This window comes from Carlito syrichta, unplaced genomic scaffold (genome assembly GCF_000164805.1).
Source record: "Carlito syrichta isolate Samal-C Ts95f unplaced genomic scaffold, Tarsius_syrichta-2.0.1 Scaffold305073, whole genome shotgun sequence".
Taxonomy (NCBI): Eukaryota; Metazoa; Chordata; class Mammalia; order Primates; family Tarsiidae; genus Carlito; species Carlito syrichta.
This window is the reverse complement of record NW_007249169.1, coordinates 360130-378144: the sequence shown is the minus strand read 5'-3', so window position 1 is coordinate 378144 and position 18015 is coordinate 360130. Positions and strand designations below refer to the sequence as shown.

Genomic DNA, 18015 nt, shown 5'->3' with positions numbered 1-18015 from the left:
GATATTGATATTAATATGTATAGTTGATATATAAGTGAATAGAAATCAAAATGTGTATTTGAATAGATATAATTGAATAGATACCAGTATATATATTTGAATAGATATAACTGAACTAATATCAGTATCTATAATTGATATATATGTCAATACACGCACACACACACACCATGCTGTACTCAGTGGTTGTGGTTGGCAGGAGTTCCTGACTTTCCCAGGGACTAGAGTCCTGCCAGAGTTCATTCCTATACCAGAGGGGAGACTTGTGATCAGATAAGATGCTCTCTTCTCTCTGTCCAACTCCAGGTCAGGGCCTTTTCTGATTCTGCTGATTTGCAAAAGCTCTGTCCTTGCCTGGCCATATGGACTTCCATGGGCCACATGGACTGACTGATAGCAGAAGCCCCAGCAGCCTCCCCAGGAAGCCGGGTGGATGGAGCCCCACCTTCTTCAGGGCACCCTGTCTGCTCCCATGCATGGATCCCAGACAAAGGCAATGTGATCCTTCTTTAGTTGGGCAGTGCGACTTCCTCAATCGGTTTTAACCAGCACTAGTCCACTAAGTGACTATGTACTGCATGTTGCCTGTGCCCAGCCGGGTGGAGCCCAGGGAGACCCAGGACTGCGGTGATACAATGTAACTACCATCGCCATTTCCTTAAACCCACCATGTGCAACACGCGCACACACTTTAAAGTCTGCATTGTAAAATAGCCCTATGAGGTTGCCCCCAACAGCACTGGCCAAACTGATGGCATCAACTGGGAGTGTACCAAAGAAATTTCAACACTAGAGTGATATGTGGCCCAGGTTGCCCCCAACAGCACTGGCCAAACTGATGGCATCAACTGGGAGTGTACCAAAGAAATTTCAACACTAGAGTGATATGTGGCCCAGATGAGGGCCAGCCCTAGGCATCCCAAACCGCCGTTCCCACCATTCCTCTGTGCTGACACTTTGGGGATGCAGAGGTTTCTGAGGAGCCCTTGCCACAACAGCCATTGGTGATTCTAGGCAGAAACTGGCTTATTGTCAAAGATTATCTATAAAAGGATGGGAGAAGGAAGTGGGAAATGGTGTGATTATCACTGACTTGGCACTCACGGCAGAGAAAAGAAGGCCAAGGTAGATTGCATGAAAAGAAATTTCACCTTCCAGTACTACTTTTAGCTGCTAGTAATTCTATTTTAAATACCCAAGTGTTAATTTTTAGTTTCACAAATCTCTCTCTGAAAGGAAGTCGAGACCTTGGAAAGCTGTGGCTATCTTCAAGGCAGTGGAATTTTGAAATCCATGTCTAGAAAATAGGGTGTCTGGAATAATTTCTACTTGGGACAGGCTGTCTCTAAATTAAAAATTAAAAATAATCCATTGAAACATAAACTTTGAAAATGTCTGCTTACATGATGAACATGTAGACGAGATCTCTGCATATCTGTTTGTGTCTGAGAAATAAAAATAAAATTCTAAGCCTCCAACTGACTGAACAAATCTCCTCTTGGCTGAGGGAACCTCAGAGAAACCTCGAAAGTTCATGGCCTAGCCTGATGCTTGTCTGGTAACGCCTCACTATCCCCCCCTCCCTCCCTAACCACCATCAGGTTCTCTTTCCAAGGACGAACAGCCCGTCCAAAGACTCCACACTGATGATGCTGATTCCTAGCTTGTCTTCCCAGGTACTGAACAAAGACGAGATGAGATTAATCATTTCTTCACCCCTCCCTGAGACTTCTGCTTCCTCTGTACCCTTTTTCCTCAAGTTTTTATGTTATCCTGTGTAAAATATATATTTACTGGGCACCAACTGAAGTATCACAAGTATGTAGTAGTTTGTCTCACTGACACCCCCCTTTTTATTTTTTAATTTTTTACAGACAAGATCTCGCTCTGTTGCAATGGCTGATCTCAAACTCCTGGGCTCAAGTGGTTCTCCTCTCTCTGCCTCCCAAAGTGCTGGGATTATAGGCAGGAGCCAACACACTTGGCCTCCATTTCCCCTTTGTAAGGAAACTGTGTGAATACGGAACTTCTTTGGGAAAAACAGCCACAGAAGCATCTGTGACTCACATTATTCCTCCAGCTGACTCAACAAACCTGGGTGATTTGGGATTTATGCCTCAGTTACTCAATTTTATTGTCAGGTAAAAAAAAAAAAAGAAATGAAAATGAGTTATCTTTTCAATAATTTTCATTCCAGATTGGTCCATTATCTCTAAGTACAAGGACCCCCAAAATGACATAATTTATTTATACAAAATAAACTTCAGTCACCTTCAAAGTATCTCTGCTTGATGTAATACACTTATTGAGATGGGTTTTCCCACTGCTCAGAACTGTTTTGAACTCATCAATTTTGATGCCTTTTAGTGCTTCTGCTGTTTTTTGCTTTACCTCTTCCACCTAGCAAAATGTTTCCTGTTGAAGACTTTTTTCATTCAAAGAAGCAAACCAAAAAAATCAACTCTGTGTGAACAGGAAGGGTGGGGCACAGGGGTCATGCCATTTTTTTAATTAAAAAAAACTGCTGAACATTCAGTGCAGTGCAGGCAGGTGCACTCGTAAATCACCCATTATGAAATAAGCAAACTTGCTAAAAGACTCTCCAAAAAAAAAAAAATTCACTGAAGCTGATGCTAGTCAGTATGCCGATGCTGATGGGTTTCTAGAACACTCACCTAGTGGAGGAAGAGGGTATTATAAGGCGCCTATCCTCCAAAAACTAAATCCATTGTTATGGGTCCCCCCTCATATAATAAATTGAAAAGGTCTTGAGAGGTTTCAAGAAAAGTACAAATCAGATGTGGATCAGGGCCAGCTGGGATTAAGAAAGGGCAAGGAGCAGACAGGCTTTCCAATTTCTCTCATCCTGCAGACGTGTTTCCCTTTTGGCTCACTTTGCCGTCTTGACTTGAGGCCACAGCTCCTGCAGACTCTAAGTGGAGTACACTTAAGTTCCCCTGCCCCCCTCAGAAACAGGAAAAGGTGGCTCTTAAGAGATGTATGAACATGCATGTACGCTGCTCTCAGATTAGGGCAGGTGGAAAAAAATAGTTCTTAAGGTAAAGGAGCAGAAGAAGAGACACTGTAAGTCCAGCCGACTTAGGGGTCAGGGATCTCATGTCAGGAACAGTAAGCAAGAGAGGGTGGTCAGCGGAAGGCAGTGGGTGGTGGGACAACTGTCACTTATAGCTGGCACAAGGGAATGCAGTGTGCAGTCTCCACACTGCTCTCTACCCACCACATCCAGTGAGCCACGTCCTGAAGTCCCTTATATACAATTAACATAGGGCTGCAGGGTCACAGCCCTTTTTTGGAAAAGTCCCAAGTCCTGCAAAGTATTAGGCATAAGTGAAAAGTTAACAAACCTGTTGTGTCTAAGCCTTGTTTTTAAGCTTGCTTTCCTCCTTGCATAATTGCTTGCACATAGCTGCTTCCACAGAGAACAGTCACTAATAATCAATTATGCTCATGTTCTGACCCCCAGGGAATGATGCTCATGAGAGTAATCAAATTATTTCCCCTTAGTCAGGGAGCCTTCAGTCTTGCAGACCTTCCTGATGGCATCCAAGAGGTACATTGACCTCCTGCATGCCTTTCTGTTAAGCTACAGGCAGAGATGAATGGTGGCCAGCCATTGACCCCTACTCTGCTTCACTGTAATGGCTTTCGATCCAGGAGTCAGGTCGCTGGTGGTCACAAGATGTGTGACGTTCCCCAGTTGCTATTAACTGATCTTCAAGATGCTTTTCAGACTGCATTTAGGCAGACCAACTGGCGTTCAGATCTGTGAACCCCCATACCAAGGGCTGACTTGACAGGTCCTGCACATGAAGATGGTCTTGACACCTCTATAACTTCATCCCCAGCCAACCAGCAGTGCCCATGCCTAGCCCCCTGCCTGCCAAATGACCCTTACAAGCCCAAGCTTAACAATTCTTGGGAAGCGGGCTTGAGAAATATCTCCCATTTCCCACTTGGCTGCCCATGATGGACTCTTCCTTTACTGCAAAGACTGCTGTCTCCGTGAACTGGCTTTTCTGTGCAGATGGCAGGCAAGTCCAGTCAGGCTGTGACAGTCCTCACTTTCCTCCCATGGGAGAAGACAGTTAGACCTGATACAGGGGAGCTAAAGAATGTTGTCAGAGAGACACGGAGGAAATCAGGAGACATTTCATGGGAAATAAAGAAGCAGGCGCACACCCCAGGAGTCACAGGGTGAGTGACAGGGAGTGTACTTGTGCGCATGTCTTTGGCCAAACCCAGAGACAGGATCATCTGATGACAAGGTGCTCCTCAGAGCTGGGGTATGTGGGGACTGCAGGCAAAGGGGCTTCCAGGACAAAACTGCACACGTCCTGATCTGGGTGCCGGGCTCTGACACGGCTTCTCCTCTTCCTGGTCTCCTCCCAATCCCTGCCCTGGTGAGAATAAGCCATCAGAACCAGGAGAGTCCCCAGTCTACCCCAAGCTTCCTGCTCCGTCATAGGCTACATCAGTGCATCTGGAACGATGATGTAGGTAGCCTGGATTTTAACTTCTCAGATGTGGTGGGTGCTGCTCCTTCCCCCAGGGAGTTGGGGGTTGGAGCCAAGGGAGAAGCCTGCTTCTGCTTTTGCTTGAGGGGACCCCTCCCTTCGGCCACGCGCCTGCAACCTTTGCAAAATAAACTGGAAACTTCATCTAGCATCTTAGTGGATATATGTGTGACTGTGTGAGGGGAAAGTTTCTGTCACAGAAGCTTTTCTTTTTCTTAGAGCTGTACTCTCACTCTTTCACCCACGATGGAGTTCATGGTGCAATCACAGCTCACTGCAGCCTCAAATTCCTGAGCTCAAGTGATCCTCCCACCTCAGTCTCCCGAGCAGCTGGAACTAGAGGTGCACAGTACCATTCCTGGCTAAATTTTAAAATAATTTTTGCAGAGATAAGCCTTGCTATGTTACCCAGGTAGGTTCCAACCTGCTGGCCTCAATGCACCCTCCTGCCTTCACCTCCCAAAATGCTGGGATTATAGGTAGGAGCCGCTGTGCCCAACTCAGAATCATTATTTATCAATGAAAAAGAAATGTCCATTGAGGATAATTAACTGAACTCAGTCCTCTTGATGGAAGTTTTATTTTATTTTTTCTCTTTTTGATTCTTTCATCCCAGCCAGTAGATTCCAATGAGCACATTTCAGTCTGATTACTCAGGGGGGAAACCAACCATTCTCCAAGTCTCCTGACAACTCTGTTTCTCCCCTCACCGCCCTCTGCCTTTGTCTATTTTCCTTACAGCAGCCAGAGGGATCTGTTTAAAGCACAACCCGGCATTCTACTTTCAACACTCCTGACCTCTGAAGGGCTTGTAAACAGCAAAGAAAATAACCAGCAGGGTGAGAAGACAAGCTAGAAAAGGGGTGAGAATATTTGCAAACCATAGCTGCTCCCCCACAGCCCTGCAGGCCCTTTGGTCCCTCAAGTGGGGAGACACACTCCTACTGCTGCCTTGGCCTGCCCTGGACATCCCTGCTACATCTCAGATTCACTCTGTGTCCTGCTCCATGCCCTGGGGGAGAGTAATGAGACTCAACCAACAGGCTCCCTGTCCTCTGACCTCAGAGAAAAACAGGAATCAGAGCAGGTGAGTAACTGGCCCATGGTTACCCAGCTAGCAGGTGCAGGGCTAGAGGACCACAGAGCCCAAATGGACCATCATCTGCTTTGTCTCTTCTGTCATTTTCTCATCTAACACGTGCTGAAGCCATTGTCTCAAGATTCAGCAGTAAACTTTAAAGGCATCAGTTTTGAAATTGCAGAATTTGTAGGGAGGCAGGGAAAACTTTAGGCAGCAGAAACCAGTAAGAATTTTTTTTTTGCACTTCAGCCTTATAGCATAGTCCATTTCTAAGAATGAAAAAAATGTACTGCAATGAATAAGAATGTCGTACTATGAATTCTACCCCCGATTTGAAAAGCCAGAGTCTCTTCTACTCAACCGAAGGAGCCCCCACCCCAAAGAGCCCCTGCCTCACACTGTGGTGGACGCTTTGCCTCGTGTGGCCTGAATGACACTCATTGGAGGTTCACTCATCAGAAGGTTTGTAACGCACCAGGAAAATCAATTTGGAAAACCAGCTGTTTCTGCAAGACAGTAATTATTTACAGCCACCCAGGCTGATGACTGATGCCCTGAGCCAAAATTAATTGCAGATCAAATAAGCAAAAATGTCTTTCCCTTCTCAATCCTATTAAGCCCCAGAGCCATTTTAATAGACTGCCAAAATCTCATGAGAAGAGTAAAAAAAATTTCGGAGAGTCCTTTTTGATAAGCAATTATTTCACAGGGCTGGATGAAATTTTATATTATATATATATATTTAAAATGTATATATATATTTGGGAACAAGGCAACACAACTTTGGAAAAGGAAAGGGATTTGCTGACTATTGACTCTGTCAGGAATTCGGAAGTGGCCTTCCCACACTGTGAATGCTGTTTCCATGACAACTCTGTAGAGTGCTGCATTCGTTTCCTGTTGCTGCTATAGCAAGTTACCACAGTCTCATTGACTTGAAACAGCACAGAGGTATTATCTGACAGCTTTGGAGACTGGAAGTCTCAACGGGGCCTCACTGTGCAAAAAACGACCATCAGCAGCGCTGCACTTCTTCTGGAGGCTCCAAGGAGGATGCTTCCTTGTCTTCTCCAGTTTCGAGAGGCCGTCAGTATTCCTTGGCTGGTGGCCCCTTCCTCGTCATCAACACCAGCGATGGCACCACTCTTCCTCTGACTTTCGTCCTCCTGTCTCCCTTTGATAAGGACCTGTGGTGACACTGGCCCACCTGGGCCATCTCCCTGTCTCAAGATGAGTTACATCTGCAAAGTTCCTTTGTGCTCAGTAAGGTGACATTTTTACAGCTTCCAGGAATTAAAATATGAACATTTTGAGTAGCCATTATTTTACTTGCTACAGGTAGGCATGGTTATGTCCATTTTACAGATGAGCAAATAGATTCAGAGGTATTGGGCAATGTTCCAACACTACTCAGCAGATAAGCAGATGATCAGGACTTGAATTCAGAGCTTCCTGGTTCTAAAGTCAATGTTCTTTCTCTTCCAGCCCATTCTTCCATCCCACACTCCCAGTCTCACACTGAATTTAATATTGTAGTTTTCCAGAAATTAGGGAAACTGTTTCCAAGGGACTATTCTGCATCTGTCCTTGAGTCTCCAGCTCTTTGAGAAGATAAAAGGGGGACTGACCAACCAGTGCATTTCTCATCCCATCATCTAATTCCTGCTGACCCCTCACCTCTTAGCTTCCTGGTGCCCTCCTCCAGGAAGTCCTCCTGGAACCCCTCAGAGGAGAGCTTATCTCAGTGTTCCATGTGGTAGCCTCTGTTTTCAGGTCTGTTGATCTCTCTGCATCATGATAACTTCACCAGTGTCCACTGGCACTGCACGGGTATGCTTTGGGTGTGTGGGGGAGTGGATGGACACACGAATGAATGACTCTACTACCAGAACTATGAAGCCATCACTTCCTGCTCAGGGCCCCCTCAGAGCTTCCTCTAGAGCAACCAGACATCCTTCTGCCTTGGGCCACAGTCAGCCCCCTCCACCGGGCTGTGAGCTCCTGCAGGCAGGCACATGGCAAAGACCCTCTGTCAGACTGGGGCCACAGCCAGACTACAGGAGGAGCTGGCAAGAGCTCGTCAAAGGGCGGGACACCAAGCAGGCCATGGTCCAGGTGACTACAACCTGCCGTGATCCATGCATAAACAGCAACAGCAGCGGGAACTCTCCAGGGGCTGCACCTCCAAATCCCTGATTTCAGAAAGGCTCCCTCGTCTCCCAGGAGGGAGAGGTCATCTTTCCTTCTTTCTAGGATTAGCACTTTCAAGGAATATTTTGCCAAATATGGTCCACTTTTGACGAAGAAGATCTACCGGTCAGACAGGGCGGGGGGCTGGAGGAAGTGGCTTCTGGATCTGGGGAGACCAAGGGTGGACACGTCACCAAGCCCCTATGTTGCTACTTGGTCAAGCAAGGGCAATAGCTGGACTTTCAGGAGCCATGTGGGCATTCCTGAGGTCCATGTAGAGCGCTTCAGGGTCTGGGGGACAGCAGGGGGCCCACGATGTTCTCTTTCCCTGCTCCCTCAGATTCTGACCTAACTTGCCGTGGGACCCTGCGTCAGTCAATCCTTTGGTTGTAAGTCACAGTTGGTTTCCTCAGCTGCCAAGATTGCAAGTGAAACCAACCCTCAAAGCATCAAAGAACCCTAGGACTAGTAGAAACTCTTGAGTTTACAGGATAGAAAGTTAAAAGCAAGAAAGAGAGAGAGAGAGAGAGAGAGAAACAGCTTGCTGAATCACTGAAACTTCCTCTGCTTGTGAGATCAGAAAACTGGCTGAAGTTCATTGGAACCAACGTGGCTGAATGGAGTCTGTGCAGAATGGACTGACTCATACCACAGCCTGAATTTTCACTGCAGTTTTCACAATAACTTCTCTGAATTGCACACGAGACCGATGAGGAGATCGAAGAGATAACTGTACATGCCTGAGGACCTTCCAGCCCTCCCCTCCACTTTCCTTCTGCCAATCACCTACTAACCCCAGAATCCAGCCCTGAACCTTTTCTAATAAACTTACTGCCTTGAAGTCAGCACAGGGAGAGGGATTTGAATTTGACTTCTGTCTCCTTGTTAGTTGACGTGCAATGAAATATTTTCTTTCCTCAAAAAACCCAGTGTTGGATACAGATGGAGACCATCGTACTAGGGGAACGATCACAGAAACCAAGACCTGAATACCATTTTCTCACTCATAAGTAGGCTCTGATCACGGTCACACAAGCACAAAAGTGGGATCAGCAGATGCTGAGCATGGCTAGCGGAGGAAGGAGGGTGGAGGGGCACATGGCAACACGCTGGGTACCTGGGCCATTATCAGGGGAGAAAGAACCAGCTAGAAGCCCAAACTTCACCTGCAGGCAACCTACTAATATGGCAAATTACTTGAACCCACCACACTAAACTTAAAAAAAAATTCAGAGTCATAGTATTGGCCTCCGGTGAGCCCTTTTGCTCAGTAAAGTCAAAGAGTGGTTGAGAACTCTTCATCTCTGAAAGGATGTTCATCCCAGACATTAAGAATGACAAATCATGGAAACCCCCCTAAAGAGGACAAGGATAGTTAGCACGTACTGAGTGCACATCATTTGCCAGTCACTGCTTGAGTCTCTGTGTGCATTTATTTGCATAATCCTCAGCCCATCCCTCTGAGGCAAGTATGATGACCTTTAGAAGTGGGAAAACTGAGTCACAGAGCTTTGAATACCTTATTTGGGGCCACACAGCTGGAAAAGGAACGGAGCTAAGTTTGGAACCCAGGCAGTGTGGCTCTGCTGTCCAGACTCTGAGTAGCGATGTTCACCAGCCTCGTGGTGGTTAAGAAAATTGCCATCTAGCACATGCTTGGAAGATGATACAGCTTTCCCCACTGGTGTTAATTCAGAGGGGGCGATGACCTTCATACTTCTCTGTACGCACGGTATACGTCAACGAAAAATTACTTAATAAACAAGAAAATGGAATATCATTCCGACATAAGATCGCATGAACAAAAGCAGAATTAGAGTATCTGGTACAATAGGGATGCTGTACCACTGTGTAAGAAACACACATCTATGTAGAGAAAGACAAGGCAAGGACCGGCCAAACTTCCTTGGGTAGAATAATGGCAGAGAGGTGCTTCTTTGTTCGTCTCTATTTTTCTGAATTTTTCAAATGTGTCCTAATGAGTTGGGTATTGATTTTTTTATAACAATGAATTACTACACAAAAACCAAAAACAATAAGAGAAATTTCCTGTACTTGTTCCATTGTTTTCATACCAGAATGACTACATTCTTCTGCTGACGAAAGTAAAAATCAATCATGGAAACGAGTGCAGTCGACACCTTGAGAACGACAGGAATTTTTGGAATGTCCAGCCTGTGAAACACGGAAATGTTTTCCCTCTAACCAAAAGGCTGTGAAGAGGAAGGGAAGGAGGTCAAACAGCATTCCTTCACATTTTTTCCCGATTTCCATTTTAAAAAGCATCTTGTTAGAGCAACCCATCAAGAGTGAGGAGGCAAGTAAAACGTTCTGTCAACAACTTACAGATGCAACAGGAGGCCGCTGTCTGGCTGCAGGGGCATCAGTCTTGTCGATGCAAATCCACTGGCAGGAGTGAAAATAAATGACCTCTCCTTCAAGGTCAGAGAATGCAACACTCTGAGGTTAGCCTATAATGCTCTGATGTCAGCCCTCCCTCTTTTCTTTTGAGGGCAAACCCAAGGCGCAGACTATAACTCTAACAAGATAAAAGGGACACAACTATCTCATAAGAGAGAAACTGAAATTCAAAGGGGTTGAGTGCACTGCCCGACACCACGCAGCCAAGGAGTGCCAGAATCAGAATTCCAATCCAGTTTGGTCTGATTCCAAAATCTGGAAAATTTCAGAAGTCACCCAACCCCCACCCTCCATGTCTATTTTGCATATTGGAGGCTGAGAAGGAGTGATGGGCTCCATGCCTCCTTTTGATCATTCTTGCTTATTATTGAGGTCACCCTTTCTAGAATACTGAGATACTAGCTTCGCCTTTCCCCGCTTCTTTTCATTTTCTTTTTCTTTTTTTTTTTGAAGACAGGGTCTCACTCTGTCACACAGGCTCAAGGACAGTGGCCCAATCATAGCTCACTGAAGGCTGGAGTTTCTGGGCCCAAATGATCCTCCTGCCTCAGCCTTCTGAGTAACTGGGACTACAGGTATGCACGACCATACCCAGCTAACTTTTCAAATTTTTTTGTAGAGATGGGGTTGCTATGCTACCCAGGCTGGTGTCAAGCTCCTAAGTTCAAATGATCCTCCCACCTCAGACTAAAGCCCAGTGATTATAGGAATGAGCCACCATGAAAGGTACCTTTCTCCTTTTCTTTGCCTTACAAATTCCTGCACGTTTGGGGTGATGAGACGACAGCTGATGGCTCGGAAACATTTTTAAAGTTGTGACAAGAGATTGGATACTCGCATGGACCTTCTGATCTGAATCCCCAGGGACGACACAGCCCTTTTTCACAGGGCGTTCAGATTGCACATTCGTGACTAGATGAGTCAAAGGAAGGGAGCTGCTTACTGCAAGGAATGTGGCAGGGAGGCAGAATGTGGAAGGAACACTCTCCACACAAGTGAAATGGCAGTGAAGACCTGCGTAATGAACTCCTGAGATCCAGGCTCCTTGGCATGGCAAAGGGCTTGCTCCGTGACAGCTGTGTCCATGTGTTGCCTAGGACCCTCGTGGTGCTGTCCACCCCCTGCGGCATCCTCAGGAGTAGCCCGAGCTGACTTACGGAGAAGACGGCGGCCAAAGTCTCGATGCCTCCTGTGCTCAAGGTGATGTACGGGATCTTTGCCGGAGGGATCCCAGCTTTTCCAAAGATGCTGTTGGTGTAGAACCAAATCTGCAATGCAGAAAAGAAGAGAGAAAGTCAGTGGAACACCTCGATCTAGTCTCTGAATCCAAGTCAAGTCTGAAGTGGTCTCTGAGCTTTGTTGCTGACTCTCTATTCTAAGGAGGAGCTGTGTGGTGTGGATGCTCATGCTTTGCCCTCATCTCACCTTTTTCCTTTCTTTGTTACAAACAGAACTACTTCACTACTGTGGGTGACACATGCCCAGCTAAAAGACTATACCTCCCAGTCTTCCTTGCAGCTGGGTGTGGCAATAAGATGAAAACAGTAATGTTGGTGTGTCTTTCAGGAAGTCTCCTTTTTTGAAAGGAGCTTTTCATCAAGAAAGTGTGTTCCATTTTTTTCCCCTTCCTCCTTTCTGCTGTCAGGATGGTGGATGTGATGGCTGGCACTTCAGCAGCCATCTTGGGTCACTAAGTGACCTCAATTCAGAACTGCCATGAACCCCCATGGGAACTTTGTGAGATTCAGAAAAGATCCCTGCCCCACAAGACACTTTACTGTCATCCACTGAAAATTTGTTATAACAAATCTACATCAGGTACAGTATGAATTATGCTCCAAGAGTTGTGCAATGCACAGCCTGCACAGTTGCACATACAGCTCCTGCCTTGGGGTGGTAAGTCACCTGTTCAGATGCTGGAACAAGAAGTTGGAAGGAGTTGGCCTGTGTCCTCTCTGACTAGAGCAATTCCATAATTTATTATCCAAATGTGGGCACTTTTTAGAATATTAATAATTGTGCCAGGACAGCGGGATGCGCTTAGGCTGTCCTGGGCAAACCAGGACGTGTGTTCCCAGACTTGCCGCACCAGCTCTCCCAGCTCACTTCATGTGAGTGAGAAAACCATCCATCTTGTTGAGGTGGCTCTTGAGTCTTCTGCCCCATGAGGTCAAACCAAATCCCACTGACACTGGCGGGGCACCAGACAATCGCTGGTTAGGAGTTTGGAGACCCAGCTCCAGCTTGAAGTAGCTGTGTGACCTCAGGCAGTTCTCTGTGCCCTGCTGGGACTGGTCTCCTTCGGGGAGAAAGAACCCAGCCGAGTCTACCCCTCCCGTCCCGTGAGGTGCTGGGACTTGGGAGAGAGCTGTCACTCTTCAGTGTTTCCTTTGAGGTTTTGGACTAGCAGATTGGACACGAGTGAGGTCTGCATTCTCGCTGTCCCAGTCGTTTCCTTCCAACCATGAGTGTTCAGGATGGCAGAAACCACACTGATCTAACAACATGAATTCTGACGGGGAAAACCCGCTGCTGTGGGCCTTAGACAGGTCTGCCGTTAGCTGGGCTTGCTCTTACATTGGGCGCTTTGCTTCTGGATAAAGCTCGTTCCCCCAGATTTGTCTTCTCGACAGCATTTGTTCCGCAAAATTGGTTCATGCATTAGGTGAGGGGAAGAGTCAGGGCCTGCTTATACCTACGGATGGTTAATGTTTTAGTGAAGAAGGCAATTCTCTTTTTTATATTAGAAAATATCGTCTATTTAAAAAGTAAATTAGAGAAAGAGAGCGAAAGAGGAGATTCATCTCTCCAGGGCAGGGAGGGGGGCCAAAGCCGGGACACATGGCGACAGCCATCGCTCAGAAAGCACACAGCCCCCAGAGTCTAGCAGGACAGCAGTGGCGAGGGTCTGGTCATGGAAAAGGCAATTCTTCATAAAGTTGCAGGCACACCTGGAGAAGCCCCCAGAACTACTGCACACTCTTCTTGGAGCTTGTGGGCGCTGATGCCCCTGTCGGCAAATGGGCTTGAATGTTCGGGTGAACCAGAGGCCGCCTGTTCCGCATCCGCCGTGCACGCGCATGACCATGGGACTGCACCTCGAGCCTGAGCCTCTGCTCTGTACATCCACAATGCACAGAAGTGGCTGCTGGCACATTCATTCCTGTAGCTCTCAAGGCTGTGGCAGAAGCTCCCATTAGCCCCCAAACCCCCAGCCCGTGGAATTTGTTACATAAGCGCCTCCTCTCACGGCCCTTTCCCTCATCGTCAAAGTCAGCAGCACCGGCGTCTTCAAGCTCTCTTCCTGTCTCTGGCCTCTGCTTCCATCCTTGCTTCTTCGCTCTCCGCCTCTGATGCTCCTAGCGCCATTTGTAAGGACCCTGGGGATTGCACTTGCAGGGCACCCAGATGAGCCAGGGTAAGCGCCCCACCTCCGGGTCCTGGACTGACCACCTCTGCAAGATACCCAGTGTGCCTTGAGGGCAAGGCTGGAATCCAGAAGTGCAAGACCCTTTCTTAATCATCACCCACCTTCGCTGGCTTTCAAAGGCCAAAGCTCTCTTGGGACCCCTCTTGCTCCCCCCGCGCCCCCCTTGTCAAAGTGGCCTCCGGCATGTGTGTCCTTCATGGCCTCGGCTCCGAGCCCCACACCCAGACCTGCTTGCTCCTGTTCCCCGGGGCCCAGCCTCAGACCGGATTCCTCTGAGTGAAGCTCCCCAGCCATGCCCAGCCCCTCCCCCCGACCCCTCGCACCCCGCATAGTCCCCTCCTCCCTGGTTTCAATCCACTGCCGTGGACGTCCCTTGATGGGTTTAAATGTGAGTGGAGAGGGTCCTTGTTAAGTTCTATGTTCATTGAGAGGCAATTATAGAAACGATGAAAACAGTCCTCTCATTCTCCATTTATGCATCAAAACTCAGAAATCGGCCCTCAAACCCTCTCGTCCAGCCTAGGGCCTGTGAGGGAGGGTCTGTCAGCTGGCCCTGTCCCCAGGGGGAAGGCCAGTACATCACACAAACTGCCAGCCTTATTCTGTTTGCTCCATGAAGGCACTACCCTCCCCTGCGTCATTTGATGGGGGAGGAAGGTGACTGCCTTTGCCTTCACCTCTGCTCACTCTGACAGTTCTCAGACTGACAGTGCGAGGTCACTGTGGAATAAGGACGTGCCCAGGAAACTCAGAGTGTCCTTCCCTGGACCCTCCCCTGGAGTGTACGTGTGCTGACCTTGTTCACCATGAAACTCTGCTCTTCTGGGTCGCCCCAGTCTTCCCCGGCATGGCAGGTGACGGAGTGGAAGGAGCAGCAGCTCTGGGGGTTTGTGGACCAGATTCCAAGCCCAGCACTTATGATCTGTGTGGCTACAGGCAAGTGAACTCACGTCTCTGAATCTCCTTTCTCCAAAGAAAGGTAATAATGCTCAGACATTCAGGGTTCTTGAAAAAAAATTTAAAACGCTAAATAAAGCACCCAGGACCATGCCTTTTGTATAAGTGGTGTCTCTCAAGTGGTAGTGTCATCTAGAAGGTTCCATCTCTCTGCTGTGATGCAACGGCTCCTTGGTTAAGAAGAGCATTTGATAGTTGGAAGTGTGTCACAGGCAGGAACACCCCCCTGTGTCTGATCTTCTGCCTCCTCCGTGTGGGGTGGGACTTTGAAGGGTCTTGCAGCTCTTGGGGGGAGGGGGCAGAGGGGAAGGATTTAGGTCTTCTTGGGCCCCTGCCTCTATGCCCTGAGTCCCTCATTCTTCACTCATGATATAGTGTTTTAGAGACAAAGTGTAACACGCCCCATGATTTTTGCCCCCTTGGCAGCTTGTGTAGGCAACACGTCTAAGGACTAATTCAGACTCCATAAGAGAAAACACTCACTTTACTTTTGCCTAGAGCAATGTAAGGCTGACATCAAGTATGGCTTCACTTATGCTTGCCAGATATAGTGGGAGGAGCAATGGTCCACCCGAAATGTCCACATCCCAAGCCCGGGAACCCGAGTATCTTAGTTTCTATGGCAAAAGAGATCTTGCAGATGTGGTAAGTCCAGGATCCGGAGATGGGGAAGTTACCCTGGCTCATCTGGGTGCGCTGTAAGTGTAATCCCCAGGGTACTTACAAGTGGGAGGTAGGAGGATCAGAGTTGGAGAGAGAAGATGGAAGGACAGAGAGAGGAAGAGAGATTGAAGATAGCTATGCTGTTGACTTTGAAGACGGAGGAAGGGCCGGCAAGCCCAAAAATGCAGACAGATTCTAGAACTTGAAAAAGTCAAGGACAGGGATCATCCCCCTAGATTCTCCAGAAGGAATATGACCCTGCTGACACTTTGAACTTAGGACTTCTGACCACCAGAACTGCCAGATAATAAATGGGTATGGTTTTAAGTAATTAAGGTTGTAGTAACTTATGACAGCAGCAACAGAAAACTAATATAGTAGGTAAAGACACAATTCATTTATAGTATGCATTTCATGTGTGTGTGTGTGGGAGGCAGAAAGAGAGAACAGGAAGGGAAGGAGGGGCAGAGAGAGAGAGAGAGAGAAAGTTACAAATGCAAAGGTGGTCTCCAGAAACAAATGGTGACATTCAGGATCTATTTGGAGATACAGAAGGCAAAGGAGACCCAGCTCACTTATGAAATACTATGCTTCAGGAACTGTGCCCATGCTTTGCCTACTGTTGAACAGAGCCTTTCCCTGTGATTTCCTGATCCCATCTGGCCTCTCTCTCTGCCCGAGGGACAAGGAGTGGGTGCTCACATGTGCCCCCTCCGGGCTCTTGTGACCTCTCTGCTGTCTCCTTGTGGTCATTCCTCCTACCAGGCAGCTGGGTCAGCACCTTAAAGCTAGAGGTGCTGAACTAACTGCTGCTTCTGGAGTCACACCATCTGATGCCGCTCCACGCAGGATACAGCAGACATTCTCATCTCCAGCTGACTGAGTCCTGTGCTCCTCTCTCTCTAAGCAGCTCTGAATTTCAGAGGGGAAGAAAGGGAACTTATTTATGGTGCCCCCCCAAAGTCTACCACCTACATGACTTAACTGCATCCTTGCCACAACCCAATGAGGTAGATATCATTGCCCCATTTAACAGATAAGGAGGTGGAATATGGAGGTTCACACCTGTAATCCCAGTGCTTTGGGAGGCCGAGGTGGGAGGATTGCTTGAGGCCAGGAGTTGGGGACACGCCTAGGCAACAAAGCAAGACTCTGTTGCAACAAAAAGTTTAAAAATTAGTCTGATATCGTCCCAGCTAAAGGCTGGGTGGGAAGATGGCTTGAGCCGAGGAGTTCAAGACTGCAGTGGGCTACGATTGCATCACAGCTCTTCAGCCTGGGTGACAGAGCACAACTCGGTCAACAACAACAGCAATAATAGCAATAATAATAAACAGGTGAGTAAACTGAGGCTCAGACAGGTAAGGGCCATGCAGCCACGAGGGGCAGAGTCGGAATTCGAACCCAGGACCTCCCAAACCTTCCTGTCGCCCTCGGTTGCCTCCAGGTGAGCAGGTGCCGATTCTTCTCTGGAGATGGTATGGAGGGGACGGAGATCAGCCCGTGAGGGGGAGCAGAGAGCACGTGGGAGAGAAGGACACGGAGCCGTTGTAAAGCCAAGAGAGACCTTCTCCACCGGGAAGGTCTGACGGTGCCTGAGGTCCCTGCATTTCTCCTCAGAGTGGCTTCATCCACGGCCCCAAGCAAGTGTCATCCCTCATTCTCATCAGACCTTGCCTCAGCATGACAGCAGAGGACAGAGGTGGAGGAACACGCTGACGGTCCTGCCTCTCTCAGTGGGACCAGCTGCGACCCTGGCTACAGCTGCAGGCCTTATGCTTCACAAAGCAGGATAGGAGATCTCTCACTGACTGTCTCCAGGGCTAGCCACCTGGAGGTTCAGCCCCTGCTGACCTAATTCCCGGTCAGGACTACTGAGAAGCTAAAGCCCCCTCTCTGGAGCTGCCATCCTTTGTAGACACGGAGGGTGTGGGGCTGGACAGAGGGGTCTGACTCCTCCATGTAATAAGTGTGGCCGTGAGGACTTCAACATGGCCTCAGCCACCCTGGCCTTTCTCCACATCCTGAAAGCAGCCCCGGCTGGTGCTCAGGAAAGGGCCCTCTTTTCTCTCCCTCTGCTGCCTTTCGTCACGAAAATCCAGAGAGATAAAAAGGACCCAGATGGCAAGAGTGGCCAGAAAAGACTTGCTAATTTTAAGAGTTGTTCTAACCACCCAGTCTCACTCCTCATCTTCCAGATAAAGACAGAGCCTCACGCTGACCCAGCCCTCAGCCACAGAGCCCACCTTTCTGGCCAGGCCTCTGAGTGACTGAGGCTCTCCCAGGGATCTACAGCTGAGGAGTGGGAGGATGTGGGTGGGTCTTGGGCCACCCTGGTGGTCTCAGGGCAGGGCTCTTTCTACAAGGTAACAGTTAAGATGATAGCACCCCACCTACATGGTTGATCCTGTGCTGAGCTTTATTTTATTTTTATTTTCTTGGAGACATGGTCTCGCTCTGTTACCCAGGCTGAGGTGCAGTGGCGTGATCATAGCTCCCTGCAGCCTCAAACTCCTGGGCTCAAGCTATTCTCTAGTGTTAGCCTCCCAAGTAGCTGGGATGACAGTCACACACCACCATGCCCAACTTTATTTTATTTTATTTTATTTTTTGTAGAGAGAGGACCTTACTATGTTGCCCAGGCTGGTCTCAAACTACTGGCCTCAAGCAATCCTCCCACCTCAGCCTCCCAAAATACTGTGATTACAGGCATGAGCCACCATATCTAACCAGGTCCT

At 48.1% G+C, this 18015-nt stretch overlaps 1 protein-coding gene across 1 annotated transcript in view; it reads right to left on the bottom strand.

Annotated features, from left to right (window-relative positions):
• Positions 1-18015, bottom strand: part of SLC2A9 (solute carrier family 2 member 9) — a 197243-nt gene that overhangs the window by 60141 nt on the left and 119087 nt on the right. Inside the window, exon 12 of the mRNA XM_008061091.2 lies at positions 11385-11495. Within this exon, the coding sequence (XP_008059282.2) occupies positions 11385-11495 (111 nt within the window). The remainder of the gene's footprint in view (positions 1-11384; positions 11496-18015) is intronic.